Source organism: Caloenas nicobarica, chromosome 21 (assembly GCF_036013445.1).
Source record: "Caloenas nicobarica isolate bCalNic1 chromosome 21, bCalNic1.hap1, whole genome shotgun sequence".
NCBI classification, from domain to species: Eukaryota; Metazoa; Chordata; class Aves; order Columbiformes; family Columbidae; genus Caloenas; species Caloenas nicobarica.
This window is the reverse complement of record NC_088265.1, coordinates 282,684-303,996: the sequence shown is the minus strand read 5'-3', so window position 1 is coordinate 303,996 and position 21,313 is coordinate 282,684. Positions and strand designations below refer to the sequence as shown.

The following is a 21,313-nucleotide window of genomic DNA, read 5'->3' as shown; positions in this document are numbered from 1 at the left end:
GGGCCGGGGGGGGCCCGCGCTGGGCCGGGGGGGGCCGCGCTGGGCCGGGGGGGGCTGCGCTGGGCCGGGGGGGGGGCCGCGCTGGGCCGGGGGGGGGCCGCGCTGGGCCGGGGGGGGGGGCCGCGCTGGGACGGGGTGGGGGCCGCGCTGGGCCGGGGGGGGCCGCCGCTCCCTCCGCGCCGTCAGGCCCGGCTCGGCCCTCACGCTGGTTCGCTGCAGTTCGTTAGGCAGATTAGCATCTATTTCCGAGTCGTGCGGCTTTGAGCGTTTGCTCACACAGCTCTTCCCGCCGCCAGCTTTAACAGTGTTCTTTCTTCGCAACTATTTTTCACGGTGCCCGACTGCGAGAGCGGCCGTTCCTGCGGGGAGAGCGCTTCCCGGGACGGGGCCCGGCCACGGCGATGGTCCCGCAGCCCCGCGCAGCGCCCGGCGCAGCCGCTGCCCGCAGGGCCCGCGTTCCAACCTTGCTCCCTGCCCGTTCAGCACAGCGGCCGCCGCCCGGGGCGGCTCCCGCTGTGACGGGGCCCGGAGGCCCCGGAGGCCCCGGGCGCTGCGGCGCCGCCATTTTGCGCCCCCGCCCCTGCCCAGCATGCCCCGCGCGCAGCGCCTGCGTTTCCCGTGAGGCCCCGCGCCCGCCGCGGGTGAGAGAGAGTGCCGTCCGCGCCCGGCAGGGGGCGCGGCGGGGCGGGCTTGGGCCGTTGCCGTGGTGACGCGGCCAGGACGTCCCGGCCGCGCTGATTGGCTGCGCGGCGCCGGGTGTGCGGTGGCGTCAGGGCGGGCGCGGTGACGCGCGGGGCGGCGGGGACGGCGGCGGCGGCGGGAGGTGAGCGGGGCCGCGCCGCGCCGGGCCGGGCCTCTGCGGGATGGGGGCACCGTGTGGGGAGCGGGGCGGGGGGGACAAGGACGCGGGGTTGTGGAGCAGTGGGGAGGGGACAGGAGTGTGCGGGGACAGGGACACGGGACCTCCCGAGGACGAGGCGGGGGGGGGATCACGAGGAGCAGGGAGGGCTGAGGCTGGGGACGTTTTGGGGACACATGAGGGGTTTCTGGGGCTGTGGGGTGGGCAGGGAGCGCTGGTGACACAGGTCTGGGCGCCCAGGGGGCGGGAGGGACTTGGGGGGGCTGGGAGGGCAGGGGTCTGAGGGTGACATCAGGGTGCAGGGTCTCGTTCCTGCTCGGGACATCAGGGAGATGGAGGGCGGGACTGTCCCGAGCGGCGTGGCTGGGGGACAGTGTGTGTCACCGCGCCCGGGCGGGCGGCAGAGGGGACTGGCCCGTGGGGAGCTGGTGAGGGGCACTGCGGGGGTCGGGGCGGACGAGGAGAAGCAGGACAGTCAGGACGGTCCATCAGTGCTGCACCAGGGAGGGGTTTCTCGAGGGGAAAGGATCCGAGAGTCCTTCTCTCATCCCTGAATCTCCACGTTCTCCTGCTCTCCTGGAGATCCCAGATAAAAGGTGTTTACTTTTTGTGCTGTCCCTTTTCAACCTATAAAATAGGGGCACTGCTGCCTTTAGTGGCTCTGAAGCACCTGAGAGCTCTGCACGAGGTCACTTGTCCCACGCTGCGAACACTTGTAGCCAATGCAGGAAGGTGGTACTTGCATGCTGGCTTGGTTGAGTGTAACTCTTAATTAGTTTTGAAAGCCTTTACAAAATCCTGGGTGAAAGGTAAAGGAGCAGGCAGAAGTAGGTGGCAGGACCTTGAAGCAAAAGATCTCATTTTCTTTCACCTCCTGCTTCCCTCCTTTGTTTTGTCCTACCAGCAGGTTGCATTTTTTCCTTCCTTGTTGGCTCTCTCCAAGCTCTGTTATTATAACCAACAAGGATCCTGTTGTTCCATCAAACTGTTTCTCCCCAAATGAGTTTTGACCTCCCCTTTTTTGTGTGATCAAAAGGCCTCCTGGCCTTGCTATACTTTCAGAAGCTTGTGTGCGCTGACTCCACCTCAAGTGATGTTTAACAGCCCTATTTGTTTATGATCAGAGAACCTCCAACCTATTTGCAGAAGCCACCTAATTAAGGTTCAAAATCTGTTTACAAGGTAGGTGTGTTTTAGTGTCCCTGGATGGAAGATCCAGGCACAGAGAGGAAAAGCAGCTGAAGATGCAGCTTGTCAGTGGAGCAGGAGGGAGCACACACCCCCTGTGCTGATCCCATCTGTGCTTTTCCCAAAGTACCAGTCTGTCATCAGCTGGATGGTGTCTCATGGCTTTGAGCAGCGTCCTGGTGTAACTTGGCCACCTTCCCCTTTGACAGCTGTGGTGGGAGCCTCTGGCACATGAGTCACCATCATGCTGGTGGGAAGGAGTCGCTGTGTTGAGCCTCCACGCGCTGGGGAAGCCCCTGCAAGTTGGCCGTGGGTGGACAGAGAGGGAAGCAGGCTTTGGATGTGCCGTAGGATCCGGGCAATGTCTTGTGGCTGTGCAGAGGGATCTGAGCATGGGAGGCAGATGCAGCTGTGGCTGCCCCGTAAATTGGGGTCCCAAGGCTGGTGACGATGTTGGTCTCTTGACCCAGGACCTGCTGGCCAAAGAGCTCATGTCCCATTGCTGGTTTCTGCTCCGCTTGGCCCTTGTCCTGCCCTTTCTCTCTGTGTGAACTCCCTTGCTGCCTTCAGCGGAGAATCCCTTTCCCCTCCTGGCCCAAACTGCTCCAGGCTGTGCTGAGGTGGGAGTTTCCTGCGTGACTTATCGTGTGTCAGCCGGGGATACAAGAGGGAGCTCGAGGAGGGATGTGCCGCAGGTTCCCTCGTGCACTGCTGAGCTGGGGCAGTGTTGCTGTGGGTGGTGGCGATGGGACATGCCCTGGCATTTACCTGCGAGCAGGAGCAGGTGAGCCAGTGATGTAGGTTTAATTCTCAGATCTCTGGCAGCAGCAAAGCACTCTGATCTGCAATGGGAGAGAGCTCGGTGTGTGATTCATGTCCTTGTTGACAGTGTCAACCTTACGCTTTGTTACTGAATCAGGGACAGGCTTTATTGCTGGTGGAGATGAAGAAAGGCCGCTCTTGATGTTCCAGTGGGGTTGTCATGGCTTTATTATTGTTCCTCGTCAGGAAGGTTAAAGAAAAACTTTGTTTGGGGTGTTTAGACAGGCTACCTTTTGTTTTGGGAGAGAGGGGATGAGAAACCTGCTGCAGCTTTAGTGTCCTGCTGTGAAACTGAAGTTTGCAGTTTTATGAACTCCACTAAAGCGGGGTCGCAGCCGATGCTGGGGTCGTGGCCGGCGCTCATGGCCTCTCAGGTCGTCCCATGCTGGAGGCAGCGACACAAAACGGGGCTTTTCCACCGGGATGGGAGGAGCAGCGGAGCTGGGTAATGTCAGGGAGGGTACACGGGTTCAAGTAGCATCATGTTCACAACATCTTTGTTTAATATGTTAGTCCAGTTAGTCTGCATAACTGTGTCTAAAAATAGAACATATTTTCTCCACGTCCTCTCGTTCAAAGCCTCGTAACCCTTTTTTTTTCAGCGTTGGTCTCTTACTGCTCTCCTGAGCCTGAAATTAGTACAAGGTTTATTTGCAAAGTTATCAGGAAAACCAAGAAGAGTGAATGAACTCTGTTGAATCCTTAAGTTTCAACTACCTGAGAGGGAAGTTCATTAAAATTGCAGTAACTTTCTGGCAGCCTCTTAAAAGTGGATTAAGCAAGCTGAGTAAACAAACCACCTTATGGACCTTTTTCTAGTATCAAATTCACACATTGTCATAAAAGCTCGAGGTCATCGGCCTCTGGTTGGGGGTGACCTAAGGCAAAGGTGACATCCTGGTGTTTCGGAGCCTGACAAGGGGTCAGGGCTGTCTGTGTGGGGATTTACTCCATGGGGACGGCTGCGATTGTGTCCCCTGCCTCCCCCGGCGCCAGGGGAGTCACCCAGCCCGTGGTCCCAGCGTGCGGCAGAGGGAGCGTGTGTTTAAATTTCAGAGCTGTTCCTGGATCCAGTCCAGCTTTCCCAGCAGCATAAATATCTGGCCTTCAGCACAGCCGTGGAAATTCGCCTTGTGCTCTCTTACAGATCGCTCCAGGTCGCAGCTCGCCGCGCTGACATGGTAGCTGAGCGGTGGCTGCCAGCGCCAGGCAGACGGGGACAGCTGCTCCGCAGAGGTAACGCTTCCCTTCCGCGTGGGCCAGCTACCAAAGCGCTTATCCTACATATGTTTTTAAAAACTTAGGACAGGGAAGAACCTAGGAAGTGTGGCTTGCTTTCAGCAAGTTTCACTTTTGTCTGTGAACTTACACCTCCTTAAATTTCTTTTTATATTTAAACTCCATGCTTTATTTTTGTTCAGTTTCTGAGTATGATCTTTACGGATTATGCTTAGGAGTACGTTGTGAGTACCATGGGCCAATCCTGTTCTTCTGAGCCAAAGTACAGCAACTTAATATTTGATTATTTGATGACTGAAATTGGCTCTTGTAGATTGGAGAGGGCACGTGAGATCGGGGACTGTACTTGGTAACCGATCACCTGATGATCTGGACACGAGGTCTGGCAGCGGCGCTGACACCGTCTCATCTCCCTGTCCCTGCCTGACGGGACAGAGCTGAGCGGCCACAGCGGAGGCAGGACAAGGGCTTTTGGGAGCTGCTCAACGCCTGGTCCTGCCTGCAGAGCGTGGGGTGATGCCCAGAAATCTTCGCTGCGGTCGCCCTGCCGCAGATGCTGCGTGTGGCTTCTGACAGTGCTGGGCTTTCTGCGCGCAGCAGGTGGGTTTGTTTGTGCCGCAACGCACACCCAAGGTGTTCAGCTGGACAGATATATGGTTTTCTGTGTCACGTTTGTGCCACTGTTGTCCTGTCTCTGTTCTGGCATCTGGGACAGGGACTTCCAAGGATCTTTGCAGCGTGTGGGGAGGATTTTGTAATGAGCCACATGCAGCTTTGCTGATCACAAGAGCATTGTTGTACAGAGTTGCTCACTCGTGTTAATGGTTTCCGTCTCTCTAGTGTGTTGCCTGTTGACAAATGTGTATTTTTGTACAGTACATCTTGTTGCCTTTCGGGGAATATTTTGTCTGTGGCTGTTGAATTATGAACTGGAAATCTGCAAATGTTCTTAGAGACTGAGGAATTAGCACGACAAGATTCTTGGGCTCCTTCGTGCAGCGGGACCTGACACACAAATGATTTTTTATTTGGGTGAGACAATGTTACAGTGCTTATGCCTGAAAGGTTATTTGCTGCCAGAACCCAGCCTAGCTTCCTCTGACCATGACATTTCTGTGGTATTGGTTTATTTTGTGATTTGTATTGGCTCCCTTGCTTTACAGTAGAACGACTGCCCTTGCTGATACCCACAGGTTTTTCAGGCTGTGGAGCTGCTTTCTCATCAGGCACTGCAGAGCAGTCTCTGTTTTGCTAGAAGTGTCACTGTTTGGAGATATACTGCTTATCACTGCTGCAATAATTTTGGAGAATCTGGGAAAGTCTAGACAACCAGAAGTGGTTTCCACAATGAGTAATAAGATTTTTCTGTAGAACAATTTTTAAATTTTATTTTATACTCCAAGATGCGCTTGCATTTCCAAATCAGGGTGTAGAGCAGAACGATTAACGCCAATATGAAGCGTTTTGGTCAAGGAGATTGTGAAATGCATCTTCCCCCAAAAAAATGTTTGGGGATGACGTTCACTGGAGCCCTGCTCGGTTGCAGGAAGGGTTCGGAGCAGAACTGACTCGAGTTGTGTCTTAGTTTCCGGTTGACTTCTTGAAATGCTCTACTGTTCACTGCTGTGATCAAAATGTCTGGGAAATGTCTGCGCTACGAGGCCTGGCCAAGAGCTGGTGAACACCTGAGGTCGTGTGGGTCAGGTCTTTCACACTGGCTTTGCAAAGGGTCTGACGCACATGTGTGCGCAGGTGCTGCTGGGGATCCCCGCGGATGGGTTCTGCCTGAAAACGTGGGGTTTCGGAGGTTGTGGTTTGCAGGGGAATCCTGACTGGGAGGAGGTGGCAGGACAGAGGCACAGGCCAGAAACACGGAGGGTTTTTGTGGTGCTGGGTCCAGCCAGAGCACGTCTCTGAGGCCTGTGGGCAGCAACAGCCCCATAATGCCCAGGATAACCAGGATCATTGCCCTTGTGCTGCGTTTTCTGGTTTGCCCTGGTTTGGGAGCTGGGACTTGGAACTTGGAGCAGCAAAAACCAAAACATGTGCGTTCAACGCCATACCAGAGATGTGGAGTGGAGACGGGAACAGTTGTGGTGGTTGGAAAGGGCAGGTGAGGTTCCCCACGTGAGCTGATAGGGAAGCGTTTCTTTGATACCTGTTCAGACAAACTTGAGTATGACCCGTACTACTGCCTGACGAGTGTCTCGTGAGGAAAGGCTTTGTCAGGACCAAGAGAGGATGGCAGAGATAATTTCAAAAAAAAGCATCGTTTTGTGCAGTCACCTTGGTGATGGGAACTTGAGCTCAAATCCCTATCCTGCGTGACTTATTACAAACCTTTTTTTGATATAACTCTTGATTTCATCTTAATGCAGATAGGAGTATTTCTGAAAATACCCAAGCCTGCTTTTCCCCTTTAAGTCGGTTATATGGATTCTGCCAGAGGTGTTGGACCCGGAAAGCTGTTAACTGCACGAGGGCTGACATCGTCCCTGCTCGTATCTCTGCCGAAAATGCAGGGAAACCTCTGTTCCTCCCATTCCCTCCAGTCAGCTCTTGCTCAGTAAATATGGCCAAAAATAGTACAGAAGCATCATTCCCCTCCAGTTCCCTACGAGGGTATTGAACTAGTTTGTGTGACAAAGTTATTCTAATATTCTCTGGAGTTTTCCGTATGGAGATGTGTGCAGTCAGACCCAGACTCCCTCCGTTTTCCTGCTCGGTGGTTGCGGTGGAGATGAGTGACCATGGAGAGTTGTTCTAACCATTTCGGTGTGTGTTCCCAGGCCCTGCTGAATCATCGGAGCTTGTGCCTGGGCGTAATCGCTCACTGTTGGCTGCGTTGTGGGATCAGAGCGGCGTGGCTGGTGCCCGGAGTGTTTTGCGAAGGTCTACAAAACTGGCAGTGCTTTTCTGGGAGGTCAAGTGTAAGCATAACATACAGGCTGGGGGATTTTTTATTTTTTCCTGGGTAGCCCATGGGATCTAAAAATCTCTGTCGCTGCAAAGAGGAAAAGGCTCGCTGCTGGTTTTGTGGGCATTTTGCTGGATCTGGAGCACTGCAGCGCAGCAGCAGAGCTGAGCTGAGTGGCCTGCAGGGTGTTTGGCTGCAGACGGGAGGCTGCGTGCACGTGCGTGTGACCCACTGCGATGCATTCGCCTGCTGCTGCTTTTCTACCCTCGTGGCTTCTCCAGGGAGCCGATTGCCCCGTCTGAAGCAGCGGTGACATTTGCTGATGTCCCAGTGACTCTGAGACTTTGGGGAAAACTAAGATGTGTCCTGGTGTGCGCAGCACTGCCAAAACCAGCCGTACTCACTGCCACAGGTGCTGCCGTTGGCTGTGACAGCTCGTCCCATTCGCTGCTTTCCTGGTTTTCCATTTAAATTCTGCTCAGAGCCTGTGACACCCTGTGCCCACCATTTGACTTGGAAAGCATTATTGCCGTTCCCACGAGCTCCTCCCTCGTCATCCCTGTTCTATAATTACTGATGTTCCTGAAACCAGATCCTTCCACGTGTCCTGTTCAGGTCTGGGAGGACAAGGGGTCCCAGTGCCCTGGAGTAACACCCGAGAGGACTTTGGGAGTTTTGGAACACATGAGCTTACAGGTTCAATGAGTTCTCTGAGCTGCCAGGCCGCTTGCCTTGGGGATGGTGAAGGAAAGGGGAATGGATCCTGAATGGCTTCTCTGGCGCTGGCAGGGAGAGCTGGTGATGGTGGAGCAGCGGCTGCTGGAGGAGCACGAACAGGAGATCCAGGCTGGGCAGCGGGTCCCGACGTGGGCTCAGAGTCCCCTGCGGACCCTGAACCGTCCCTGTGGCCCCGCGTGAGCTGCTCCACGTCTCTCCCAGCAGCATGTGTGCAGGTTTGCAGCCGTGTTCCCAGAGCTTTGCCTCTGCTGTGCCCTGGGCTGCCATGAGGATGATCCTCCCTCCTACCGGCCTTAATGATCTTCTCAAATAGCAACACTCCTGTGCTGTTTCCAGCTCCGAGAAGCCCGAGTGGTGTCACCTTCCTGGTACATGCATTTCCTGGCTGTGGTCCTGGTTGCAGAGGGTCAGACCCACCTGCCCGGGGGTGCTCCGGGCCATCCTGAGGTGACAGCAAAACACAAATATCGGTCAGCAGTCACCAGCATGAGCTATGCCAGTTGGTTTCCTGAAAGTAATCCTGGAAATGCTCCGTACAGGAACGTACAACAGGAGAAGATGGTCATGCTCAGCGTGGTGTGCTGACCTGGGGCCTGGGACGCCACATTTGCGAGCGTGACTGCAAACAAGTGTCAAAATCCATAATACGGGAATAAACAATGACACTTGGCACAGATGTATTCCTCTGCACTTCCAAAACATGCCGTCTCCATGAGCTAATACAGCAAGGAAAGGATCAGGAAGGAAGCACTTTAAAAGTCCTGAGGTTGTTTTTGGGGTTTTGGTTGGAGGTTTTTTTGATGATGAAGGAAATGGAGTTACGGGGCTTGACAGGATCTGCTGAAGGTGATGAAGCAGGACTTCAGATAAGAGCTAACAACCGCTCAGCCCCTCACTGCTCAGCTCCTCACTGCAGAGGTGTGTAGGTGTGTAGAGACGATTCCTGTAGAAACATTAACCCCCTCCCAGCATCTGCCACCTCCAGATGTGGGAGCACATGTGATCCGTGCGTGGAGGTGAGCTGAGAGAGCAGAGCAGCCTGGCAGACCCCGCTTCGCGCGTGGCTGGGAGTTCATTGCCCCGAGTCAGATTTGCTTCTGTTTCTGAGGTACCTCTTGTACCTCAGCACACGTAAAAAAGCAGGAAGGTCCTTTTGGAGCAAAATACTGTGACGTGTTTTCAGGGACAGCGTCAATTGTGGTACAAAAAGAGAAGAATCCAGCGAGTTTTGTAACCTCTTTAATTATTTTTTTTTTCCTCCTCAGTGTCCAGGAAGTGGGTGAGGTAAAACATGCGGTAGATGTGTGATTCACTTTGGCAAGCCTTGGCCGCTCAAGGCAAGCGAAGGAACCTCCTGCACCCTCTGTCACATGTTCCTGAGTAATTAGCAGCAACACGGCAATAGCAGCTCTGGCAGCAGCCGCTGCCTCCTCGCTGGGCTTGTACCTGTGGGACGCGGGTGACGCGCACGGAGCAGCGCTGGGAGCAGCTCACGGGGACGCGGCGCGACCTCTGGGCAGATGCTGCACGGGGAGATCTGCCCCGAGTGTCAGCCTGGCCAGGGCTCCCTTCAAGAGCAGGTTATTTCTATGATTCTGTGATTATTTCTGCGTGCAGCTGCCTCGCAGCCAGGACTTTGAGTAAGGGAGGAAGCAGTTGGGCAGTAAGTGCTGCTGAGATCTCATTAGCTAATGAGGGGGTACATTGATCTTCCAGGAACAAAAACAAACGTGTTTCCAGTGTTTGTCTCTCCTGGTTTGTGTGCTTAGTTACCTTTCCTGTATTGCAGCATCTGCTTAGCTCTTATTCGGCTTTTATTAGTAGTAGCTGGTGTGTAGGAGGAACAGAGACTGGTACTCAATCAGCTGACATCGGAAGCAGTGACACAGCCCAAGGGATGTCTGCAAATGATGGCCAACAAGACGCAACCACATTTTTTTAAAGGATCCAGTTTGGTTTTTGTTTGTATGTTCAATATGTGCTGCCATACAGAGGGCTGAGTTCTCATCTCATCCTTTCCAAAAGGATTCACTTCTGTGGACTGTGAATTTGGCTAATATTTTTGTCCAGAGGAATAAAATTGCAAGCCAGGATTGCTCCCACAGTAAATTGGTTTCCTTTTGCAATTCCTGGTGACCTCTTTTACAGTAACTTGAAGAACAGCTTTGAGCAGATCAGCTCCATGACTTGGCCCTTAGGAAGTTTGGACCTTTTTTTGGCACTTTGCTTTGCCTGGAAACTCTTGTCTTCCCAGGAGAGATCTTGTGTGGTGATACTCCAGACTGCAGCCGTGACTTGGTCAATCCCATCTGTATAAGTGTGTTAGAAACAAATGTATGTTCTCCTGGAGGGGAATGGAGGTGGATGTCCTCCCTCCACCCCTGTGAGCACACCGAAATGACCTCGTTTGAGCTCACCACCAGTGAAACTACACCTTGTTTAGAGATGAGGTCCTTCTAATGACAAGCACTTCCTTGCTCTTATCTTGTGGCTGTCGGTCTGCCAATGCTGGGCGTCTGTGTGGAAACGCACGTCCTCTTCTCGTGATGCTTCGCTCTGCACGTGGGACTCAGACAGTGGTGAGAAACGGGGCTTCTTGGTCGCATCGCCTGCTGCCCTCCTGCGCACGGACCGGGGAAGCGGGCATTCCTCCCCGTCTGCCAGCTTCTGCCTCTCTGAACTTGGCTCCAAGGTTTACATGTTAATCGGGCTAAAAGGGAACAAGCTGCAGGTTGGTGAACTGGAGGTTCGGATCTTGGTCGGCTCTGGAGAAGTACGGCCTTCTTGCAGGGGATCCATGCTGAAGATTTGTCTCTTTTTAACTTTTATTCTTGTTTTTTTCTCCCTTTTGTTGTGCCGTGTCTCTCCCCCGATTCCCGCCATATGGTTTAGCTTGGCACAGATGCCAGCTCCTGCTTTTAGGAAAGATAAACCTGTTGCCCTGTGCCGTTCGTGGTGTGGGAGCGGGGCAGCCCGCAGGCACCTGCCCGAGCCCAGAGCCAGCAAACAAACTCCCGCCACCAGCAGCTCCAGAGCTCCCCAGGCTCTTTGGAGCAGGGACTGAGGCAGAGCAGAGCACATCGCGAGGTGCTTGCCCTCTGCTCGTTCCCATCCTGTGGGAAGAGGAAGGGAAGCAGCCTTGCTGGACTCTCTGGAGAAGCTTAGGAAGGAATTCATGGTCCCCGTCCTTGTTTCCATCCTCTCTTTCCATCGCTGCAATGCGACAGCTGCTGAATGGAAAAAGGGGCTGGTTACACCGGGCAGGAATCTCTGCCCTTTTTCCTCCTCCTCTCCCTCTATTGCTGTTGTTTAGAAAACAGGGGAAGGGCTGAGGGAAAGGCAGGTGTGCAAACAGCTCTCACAGCTTCCCTGCCCAGGCCCCTGTACTCTTGACCTGAAAGGAAATATTAAAACAATACATTTGGAGCCTTCTGGTAAATGCTTTCCTCTCTCTGGCTCTCCAGCCACTCGAAGGGTGGGATCTGACTGAGTCCTTATCCTTCCCGTAATGCCTGTGCACACGTGGGCAGCTGCAGCCCAGTGCTGCTGTCCGTGCACATCTCGCCCTCTGCATCCCCTTCCAGGACTGCATGCCCGGCTCCAGCCAGGCCCACTGCAAGCACAGTTTTGGGGTTGCTTGGCTGGGTTTTGGGGAGCAAGCTGCATGTCACAAGCTCGCCATCACCCCAGGAGCACACGGCCCTGAGCAGACCTGGCAGTGGAGAATAGCATGCTCAGGATGCGGCTGGGGGCACGTGCCCACATTATTCCAATTGCAACATGCTACGAGGTGTCTGCAAGTACCCCTGTGTGAATGCCCTGGGAGCATCTTCCCTCATGCTGCATCACTGTAACTCGTGCCTGCAAATGGAGGCTTTCCTGCTGAAAGCTTGGATTCAGTGGCTGTTCTGGTGGATATTTCTGCACTTAAGAATAGCTCCTTTAAGGAAGTGGGTGCAACTCTACATAAACTGGGCTTGAGATACTAGTCACTCAAGCAGGAGTCAGTTGAGGAATCAAGATCTGGAGGTGAATGAGCACCGGGATGCTGCAGCGTGAGCCGGGCACTAGGGCAAGATCCGGTGTGGTTGGGAGGGAGGTGGGAACAGCTCTGCGATGGTCGTGGTGCTGGCGACGCATCGCTGCACAGCTTGAGGTTTTTGTGGGCTATTTGGGATGGACTAAGGCAAACAAGGAGCGGAAGCGCGGGGGGGGAGCATGGGGCCGTTCCTCCCACAGGAAACCCAGGATTAAGACAGTGGCTGGATTGTGCGGCCGTCGGGATCGCGCTGATTGCCCCATGGCAGCTGTGCAGAGCAACAGCAACATGTTCAACCCAGCAGCTCTTGGCAGAGGAACCCAGGCCAGTTACAACATGAGGAGTGAAAATAAACACAGACGCTGTAACAAGAAGGAGTGCAGGGGCCAGCAGGAAGCCATTGGTCTTGTAGATGGCTCACGCGGGCTGGGGGCTTTTCTTTAAATATGATTCCAGGGAGGTTTTGCTTCCTTGAGTCCTATGGTGTTGACACCAGAGTGCAAAGTGACCTTTAAAAGGCCGCAGGTTCTGCTCGTCTCCACCGCGCCGCGGTGCTTGGCGGGACGCTGGGAGCTCACGCCGCGCGTTTCTCTCTCTCCCCAGGCCAGCAGGAACAGCCTGGCAGGGTCCATCTCGGATAGACACAGATGATGCCAGAGCTATGACAGCGATTGCAGTCTTGGCACTGAGGGGTGATCAATTATGGAACAACTACAGAAGGAAGTACCTGAGGTCAGGGAAGAGGAGGAGGAAGAGGAAAAGACAGTGATGGTGGCCAGCGGAGCCTCGGACCCAAGTGCAGGACCAGACAACTCACTGCCTTCCAGCAGCTACACAGGTGAGCGGAGCCTGGGAGCACCAGGCACCGTGTCCTCTGAGCAGTGTGCTCAGCTGCAAATGGAGTATGGCTTGTCTTAATCTCTTCCCTTTGTGAAATAACGCGTTGAGAGCCAAGTTATGGAGAGGCTTATTTCTTCCTCTGTGGTGACTGCACAGCTGTTGGTAGCAGTCTGGGAGACGGAAATTAAAATAAGAGGAAGGTAACGTTGTGGCCCAGAGCAAGGGGACTGACACAGTGCCTGAGAATGCTTCCCTGGCCGCTCTGTGGAGTTCCCAGTGATTGTAGGAGCCGAGGGAGAAGGTTTGTTGCTGCTGAAGAGGCTCCTCCAGAGCCCCAGGTGTTCCAGCTAGGCAGCCCTGTGCCAGCCACCTGCCAACTGGGGATTATAAAATGTGCTGGTTGGGTTTCATTGCCTAGAGATGAGTGCCAGAGGGAAGGAATCAGCATTGATGCGGGGTCTCTGGGCTGCTGGGCACACGCTTAGCTCCAAACATGGCCTGTGCCTGCAGCCTGTGCGGCTCTGAGAGCTTCACTGCCGGCTGGGACAGTGCTGGAAACCCCTTGTCAGCCCCATGGCTGGAGGAGTTAGACATGACACTGGGCTTGTGGCTGCTACACAAAAAGACGTTTCCCTTTGTGTGTTTGCAGACCTTTCACAGAGCTCCTCTCCCTCCCTGTCAGACCAACTGCAGACGGGCTGTGAGGAGGTGGCCTTGGGAGCGCTGAATGTGGAGTGCAGGGTCTGTGGAGACAAAGCCTCGGGGTTTCACTACGGCGTGCATGCCTGCGAGGGCTGCAAGGTACGCATGCCCTGGGGAGGGCTGGGTTCAGCAGTGCCAAGCACAGATCAGACCCCAGGGAGCACACCGTCCCTTCAAACAGGCAGGGGTTCAGGATTGAGCAATTGTAAAAATAAAAAATCATTTGCAATCTGTCCAGAGAGTGTGGAGCATAGAGACAGGCACACAAATACTGTCCTGGGGGAGGCAGCTGAGATGCCTATGGCCCAAATCTTACCTCTTCGTGCTTTATTTTGTAGGGCAAATCCATCTATCCCCACAGGGACCCTGACTTTGCTTTTAAAGATGCTTTCCATGCTGCAGATCAGCAGCAAGCTGTGTGCTTATCCCCTGGGATCACTGACCACAGCTTGGATGTGCCTCTGAAGTTCTCTCCCTGGTGCAGATGCCAGCAGGGCTGCGTCAGCTGCCCAGGTCGTGCCAGACATTCCCGCGGGCCGCGCTGGCAGCAGCTCGTTCCTCCATCCCTCTCTGCTGGCTGGCTCCAGTATCACACACCGGAGTGGCGCTGCCCTCTGCATTCCCCTGCAGCCCCCGGCTCCCACCAGCTCTCCTGGGACAGAAGCTCTGCTCGTGTCCAAGAGACCCAGGGCTCCCCCTCCCCACCCAGCTGAACCTTCGTGAGGCCCCTGGGGATAATAAACCAGCCTGGTCCCAAACCACAGGTGCTGACACTGCTGTCCCCTTGTCCCCCTGCTCCACGTCCCCGTCTGTGCCACCTGCCCGCAGGGTTTCTTCCGCCGGACAATCCGCATGAAGCTGAAGTATGAGAAGTGCGAGAGGACCTGCAAGATTCAGAAGAAGAACCGGAACAAGTGCCAGTACTGCCGCTTCCAGAAATGTCTCTCGCTGGGCATGTCACATAACGGTGAGTGTCACCTCTGTCCCCAGAGCTGGCTGCCCTTCTGTGAAGGTTCACATACAGAGGCTGTATGGAGCTTGCTTTATCCTGTGACTCTCTTCTTGCTAGGAGATCGTCTTTCAAACCCAATGCTTTGAGTCTTTGACTCTTCATCCCCTTCTTCCATACGAGAAGGGGCTGTTTGCTCCCACTGGGTGGGCTGGCTGGCTGTACTCGGCTCTCCCTTACAGGTTGACGCAGAGGGAACTGGACACACAGATTGTTCTTCTGTGCTGGGATTTTTAAACTTCAGGTGTAACCATCTTGTTCCTGGCCAAATAAAGGTGTTTCTGTGGGAAGCAGGTTTTGTGCGAGAGCCCAGAGAGCTGTGGCCGGGAGCTTTGTGTGAGGTTGTGCTGGTTCAGGAAGGTGCGAATGCCGGAGGAGCTGCAGCCCTGGAGAAGCATGGTGTTGTGTAGTGCAGGTGTTCCCAGCAGACCTCTGTCTGTGGTGGCAGAGCAGATCACTGTCCAGGGGTCACCCCCAGTGTCCTGACCCACTGGTTTTGTTCCCCACTGCAGCAATTCGCTTTGGCCGCATGCCGGAGGCAGAGAAGAGGAAGCTGGTGGCGGGGCTGACGGCCAACGAGATCAGCTGCCAGAACCCACAGGTGGCCGACCTGAAAGCTTTCTCCAAGCACATCTACAACGCCTACCTGAAAAACTTCAACATGACCAAAAAGAAGGCGAGAGGTATCTTGACTGGGAAGGCCAGCAGCACCCCAGTAAGTTCCTTCCCCGGGGCCAGTGGGGTTGGCTGTGGAACACCAGGGGTGGCTGTTCCCGGGGGGATGCTGCACATCTCCCTCCTGCTGGAACTGCTCCACGTGCACCAGTCCCAGCTGCAGCCAGGTGGGCTCTGCACGTCCTGACCCACCTCTCTGCAGATCTGTGCTGGCATGGGGGGGTGCAGGTTGCCCAGGCACTGACGGGCAAACGCCAGTGTCCTTGGCAGAGCTGGTACCTCGAGTCCCCGCAGTGGGTTCCTGACTGCTTGTTTCTTTTTCAAGCAGCCTTTTGTGATCCACGACATGGACACGTTGTGGCAGGCAGAAAAGGGGCTGGTCTGGAAACAACTGGTGAACGGCATTCCCCCCTACAAGGAGATTGGAGTGCACGTCTTCTACCGCTGCCAGTGCACCACGGTGGAGACCGTGCGGGAGCTCACCGAGTTTGCCAAGAGCATCCCCAGCTTTGTGGGCCTCTACTTGAATGACCAAGTGACTCTGCTGAAGTACGGGGTGCACGAGGCCATCTTTGCCATGCTGGCCTCTATCATGAACAAGGACGGGCTGTTGGTGGCCAACGGGAACGGCTTTGTGACCCGTGAGTTTCTGCGTAGCCTGCGCAAGCCCTTCAACGAGATCATGGAGCCCAAATTTGAGTTTGCTGTCAAGTTCAACGCGCTGGAGCTGGATGACAGTGACCTGTCTCTGTTTGTGGCTGCCATTATCCTGTGCGGAGGTGAGCAGGTGCTCTGGGCCATGCACGTGTTGGGAAGAGTCCTCCGGTACCAGGGGGTGGTTGGGCTGGGCTGGGGGAGCAGAGCGGCAGCTGGCCCTGCCATCAGCCAGGGGCGTCTTGGGGGGACAAGAGAAGAACTGAACAGTTCCAGAACCAAAGCTGCTCTGTGGTGGGGACGCCTAGCAAGCTTGGACCAAGAACAAGGAGCGTAGAAGCAGCATCTCCTTCTCATGTGCTGCTGTGGGATATGTTGTCCAATGGCATGTTTCTTCCCTTGTCTAGTTGACAAGGCTGGAGCCACAGCGGGTGGGTTGCAGTCCCTGTCTCCCTTTCCCCAGGAGGAGCGTGTGTTTTGGAGGGCTACACCGTAATGCTACAGCTACCATGCTTGTTCTCCACAGACCGTCCTGGCCTCGTGAACGTGAAGCAGGTAGAGGAGATCCAAGACAACATCCTGCGAGTTCTGGAGTTCCACCTGCAGTCCAACCACCCGGATGCCCAGTACCTCTTCCCCAAGCTGCTGCAGAAGATGGCCGACCTGCGGCAGCTTGTGACAGAGCACGCCCAGCTGGTGCAGAAGATCAAGAAGACGGAGACAGAGACATCTCTGCACCCACTTCTGCAGGAGATCTACAAGGACATGTACTAAGGACCTGTTATTTATGAGAATGAAGCCATGGATTCCCAGCAAGACTTTTTGTACAAAACAAAGAAAACATTTCCCTGTGTCTTCCATTTCTTATACTGGAAACTCTTTTCTACGTGACCCTGACGTATGGTACATAGGGCAACATGCCGTAAGATTTTGCAGCCACCACCTGCTAGGCCAGGGCTTCCGTTAACACACACTAACAGATTTACAAAGGCAAATCGTAAGCTACTGTTTCCGTTACTACAGCCCAGCTCTGGAGCAGCTGCCCAGTTTATGTGGCCCGGATGGACGGTGGGATCCCACAGCAGCCTGGGAACGGTGCGGGATGCTCCAGTCGCCAGGCGGCCCGGGCACGGTGCGGGTATCCAGTGGGGCCAGCAACAGCACTTACCGTGTGTCTTTATTTTCTTTCTTCTATTGCACTCCGAAGATGTAGTCCTGAGCCAGGAAGTCTAGGACAGTGTAACAAAAGCAAGTTTTTCTCTTTCACAAAGAAAAGCCAGAGTATTTGAAGCTGGGTCAGGCTGTCCTAGCACAGACCCTCAGCTGCAGTCCCCTCGCTACACGGTGCATTCCTGTCTCCAGAGGGATGGTGTGATCTCTGCTTCCCCCGGGAGCCATGTGATAGCCTTTGCTCCCGGTACCCCAGTTTCAGAGGGACCCGGCACCTCGGTACAAGAGAGGGACAGATGAGGAGGCAAGAGGGAAAGAGTTTGACTCAAAAATTCACCTTCAGAGTAGAGGCCAGAATCTGTTTGCTTCCCCAGGCTGTTCTGTGCAGATGTGAGTAGGGCCAGGGCAGGGCTGGGGCTGCTCGGAGTGCAGCTGTACAACACGGTATAAATGCCAAGATTTTATAAAAGGGGAGGGAGAGAGTGGGATGCTCACAATGAGCAGGAGCTTCTTGGCGAGCATGGCCAGTCAGGAAGCTGCTCTCCCTCCCCTGCCACCGTCCCGAGTGCGGGGACAGCTGCGGGTGTCGGGGTCTGCCTGACCCCAGAGCCCTTCTGGGGCTTCACCCGCAGCTTCTCGCAGCTGCGGGGAAACGCTGCGGTGCTGCCCAGGACGGGACCCTGCGCGGGGCTGCGGCACCGGGCGCTGGGCGGGGGGACAGCTGGGAAGGGCTCGTCCCCTCTTGGGACGATGGTGTCTGACCTGAAAAGCAGCACTTCCCCATCTGCATCTCGTGGTCCCCTGTGTCCCCAGCAGCCTTATTAAAACACTGATATTCCCAAGGAGGGGTTGTGGGAGCAAATTAGTCAGTTTTATTTTATTTTCCTCTTCTTCAGGGTAGCAGATTTCCCTGGTGCAATAACTACTTCAAAACCCACAGGGGAAGAGCTCTGGGCTTCCCCTCCACATCACAGGGCTGGCTGGTCCCAAACCTGCCCCTGCTGCCACCCTCTGGCTCTTGGCTGTGCCTCAGTTTCCCTGCCCTCTGCCTGCCCAGCCCCTTCCCCTCCCTACCTCGCAGGAGTGTTACAAATTACCGTTTCTAAAGCACTTTGAAGCCCTCTCGGGGAAGGAACTGGAGATGCTCGAGTGCTGCTCGGAGCCGGAGGATTTGTCCTTCCCAAAGCCCCCGGTGGCACCTCCCGCCGTGGCCAACGCATGGGACTCGTGTGTGCTCATCACCTGGGGAACTTCTTGCTCTTCCCTTCTCAACAGTGTAACAACCCTCAAACTGAAATGTATATTTTTGCTAGAAGTACAAACCTCCAAGTGTTTTTAATAATATAGTGCCCACGAACTGACTTGACTTTGAATAAATCTGAACTAAATATTTAAGAACGTCTTAGCACCCAGCCTTTCTTGGTGGGATTTCCCTGGGCCCCTGAGGGGCTGCCCGGGGAAGGATTTCCCACAGAGACGGTGGGATCTGCTGTATTTGCCGTGATTCCCAGGGACACCCCGCGATGGGGCCACCCCGGAGTTTGCGGGGCGCAGCCGCAGAGCTCCCGGTCGCGCTGTCCCAGCCGTTCCCGTGCCGCGGGGGCACAGGGACCCCAGGGGACCCCGCAGGGCCCGGCGGGGCGGGGGTTAAGCCGCGGGGGCCGCCGGGCAGGTGACGGTTACCGGGGTGGGGCCGGTCACCTGGGTGGGAGCGGCTGCACCCACCGGCCCCGCCGCGGCCATAAATAGCCCCGGGAGGCCGCCCGCGCCCCTCGGCCGGCGGGAGCAGATGGAGCCGCGCTCGGCGGTGGCGTCTGTGGCGCTCCGGGCACGGGGCGGGTGTCCGAGACCCGTGTGCAGGTAGCGCTTGGGGCGGGGGGCGGCTGGGAGCAGCTCTGGGGGAACGTGGGCTGGGATGGGGCTGCGGGGCACGGCGTGGTTTGTGATGCCCTTGAACTCGTTCCCCCGCAGGGGACAGAGCCTGCCCGTCCGGCTGCCCCCCCTCCGGAGCTGGAGGGCCCGGCACCCCCTTGCCACCAGCCCCCAGCCGAGGACTCCTGCCCCTTTCATGTCCCACGGGGAGCCGGGGGCTGCCCCCGTCCTCCATACACCCCGGCTGGTCTCTGTGCTTCCCCCAGCCCTGGGGGGAGCCCCCAGGCTTGTGCAACGGCTGCTGGAGCCCCCTCGGTTGGGCCCAGCCCTGGGCTTCGTTTGCTTTGCAATTAGCCAGGAGATAAGGCTGGATGGGGCAGGGAGAGCCCTGGCGTGGGCTCCTGAACCCAGACCCCAGCCTGGGGGCTCCAAAATTATGGCCCCACCCAGGCCAAGTTGGTACCCAGAGGGATTTGGGGGTGACTAGGGGAGCAGGGATCTGACCCCGGCCATGTGGCTTCTCTGCCTAGCAGGAATTTTGCCCGTGGATCCTGTCAATGGGGTCAGAACTGCCGCTTCTCACACGACAGAAAGCCAGCCCAGATCTGCCGGTACTTCCAGAGTGGGTTTTGCAGCTACGGAGAGCGGTGCAGGTAAGGAGCAGCGAGGAGGGGACCTGGTGCCATGAGGATGGGCTGGGAGCCAGGAGATGTTGTGCTGGACTGATGGGACCCTCTCTCTGTGTGTCCCTGGTTTCCTCCAGCTACCAGCACATCCAAGACGAGCCGGTGCCGGTGGGGACCTGCTATGGTCCCATGCCCACCGTGTCCCACAGCCACTGGGTCTCGGAGCCCGGCAGTGTGCCCGTGGCTGTGGCCAGGGGCTGGGGGGGAGCCTGGCGCAGTGTGGCCCATCCTGTCCCCAGCATGATGTACACGGCCTTCAAGTTCCCAAGTGTGGAGGCGGAGGAGGAAGAGAAAGACGAGAACATCCCAGCACCTGATAATGTCCCCTGTGGGGCCATGGGTGGAGAATTTGTCACTGCACAAGCTCGGGGTGCCTCAGGTAGGTGTGGGGCTGAGGATACTGGTGCAGTCACGGTGGATCATCCTGTACTTGTGTCTGCCCTTGACCCAAATCATCCTCCCTCCAGCTCAGGCAGGGCCCAGCTGGGGCTGTGCAAAGCTCTCTTAGCAGCTTTTTTAGGGTGGGGACCTTAACTGCTAAGCCTGTGCTCTCCCAGCAGCCAGCCTGTCTCTCTGATGATGGGGTCGGATGTGCTTTTTCCCCTCTAAGAGCTCTCCTGCCTGCAGGCTCCCAACCACGAGGGCTGGGACTGGATCGAAACTGCTCTGACCCCAGAGAGGTAGCAGTGGAGACTGTGACAGGGACTGACCCTGCAGAGGTGGGCTTTGGTGTCTCCTGAGGCTGAGCAGTCCCACTCATCCCATGCTGGTCCCCTGGGCCGGGGCAGTGATGGAGACAGGAGTTGTAATTCCGCGCTGCTCTGCTTGCAGGTCCCTGCAGAGCTGGGTGCCGCGACAGCCCTGGTCTCCACCACGGCACTGAGGGCCCGGAGTGAGGCTGTGGTGTGCGGCATCTGCATGGACCGGGTGTACGAGAAGCCACTGCCGGAGGAGCGGCTTTTCGGGATCCTCCCAAACTGCAGCCACGCGTACTGCGTGGGCTGCATCCGCAAGTGGCGTCGCAGCCAGGACTTCCAGAGTGCAGTCATCAAGTGAGTGGGGACAGGGACATGGCAGGGTGGTCGCCATCACCCCTTCTGCATCCTGAAATCCTTTCTTGGGTCTGGTGATGTTGCTTTGGGATTGCAGTGACTTTACTTCAGGAACAGGCGCTTTGGAGCTCGGATGGGGATGTTGGATGAGGCTGTGGCAGAGGGTGCTGAGCCTGTGCTCCCTGCTCCGTTTTCGGGAGACCCACCTGCACCCATTGCCTTTACCCAGGGCCTGCCCAGAGTGCCGGGTCACCTCCAGTTACTACATCCCCCACAAATACTGGATCTCGGACAGGGCTGAGAAGGAGAAGCTCATCGAAACCTTCAAGGCACGGACAGGGTGAGTGCGTGGCACTGTGGGCTCTGTGCTGCTCTGGGAGCTGTGCTCACAGCTGCGCTTTGAATCCTACAGGAAAATCAGGTGCAAGTTCTTTGTCCGGAACCGCGGCCGCTGCCCGTTCAAGTCAGACTGCATCTACCTGCATGAGCTGCCTGCCGGCCGGCCGCCACAGCACAGGCGGCAGCGGCTCAGGGTGCCTGTGGTAAGTGGGGTGGCGTGTCCCGGGGCTGGGGTGTGGTGTAGCCGTGCAAGGGGGCTGGGGGCCAGGGCTCATCCTGTCTCCTGTGCTGCAGGAATTCAGCCCTTCTCCCTCAGAGAGCTCTGATGAGGAGGATGAGGAGCTCTGCATGCTGGAATGGGCTCTCACCCTGGCCCTGTTGGACACGGACTTTCACTACTCGAGTTATGGCCACGAGGTGCTCTTCACCAACTTCAGTGACTCTGACTAAGCCATGAGATCCCCCGTGGCTCTGGGTGCTGTTAATGGCAAGGAAATGTCTTCTGGGAGGGG

The 21,313-nt window shown here is 56.2% G+C and overlaps 2 protein-coding genes across 5 annotated transcripts; both read left to right on the top strand.

Annotated features, from left to right (window-relative positions):
• The first annotated feature begins 771 nt into the window (after positions 1 to 771).
• Positions 772 to 18,231, top strand: PPARD (peroxisome proliferator activated receptor delta). 4 transcript variants are annotated; one of them, XM_065649414.1, is made up of 8 exons: positions 772 to 823; positions 4,017 to 4,105; positions 12,406 to 12,640; positions 13,325 to 13,443; positions 14,173 to 14,311; positions 14,866 to 15,068; positions 15,354 to 15,807; positions 16,209 to 18,231. In XM_065649414.1, the coding sequence occupies exons 3-8, from the start codon at positions 12,505 to 12,507 to the stop codon at positions 16,454 to 16,456; spliced, it is 1,299 nt and encodes a 432-aa protein (XP_065505486.1). In that variant the 5' UTR covers positions 772 to 823; positions 4,017 to 4,105; positions 12,406 to 12,504; the 3' UTR covers positions 16,457 to 18,231. The 4 variants fall into 4 exon arrangements, with proteins under 4 accessions (XP_065505486.1, XP_065505485.1, XP_065505483.1 ...); XM_065649413.1 differs by having other exon boundaries at positions 13,292 to 13,443; positions 15,357 to 15,807; XM_065649411.1 differs by having other exon boundaries at positions 13,292 to 13,443.
• Positions 18,232 to 18,641: 410 nt separating this feature from the next.
• Positions 18,642 to 21,251, top strand: LOC135997240 (probable E3 ubiquitin-protein ligase makorin-1). The gene is made up of 8 exons (XM_065649741.1): positions 18,642 to 18,712; positions 19,258 to 19,377; positions 19,488 to 19,789; positions 20,023 to 20,129; positions 20,242 to 20,462; positions 20,692 to 20,802; positions 20,875 to 21,004; positions 21,096 to 21,251. Exons 1-8 carry the CDS (start codon positions 18,642 to 18,644, stop codon positions 21,249 to 21,251), a joined length of 1,218 nt encoding a protein of 405 aa, XP_065505813.1.
• The last annotated feature ends 62 nt before the right edge of the window (positions 21,252 to 21,313 follow it).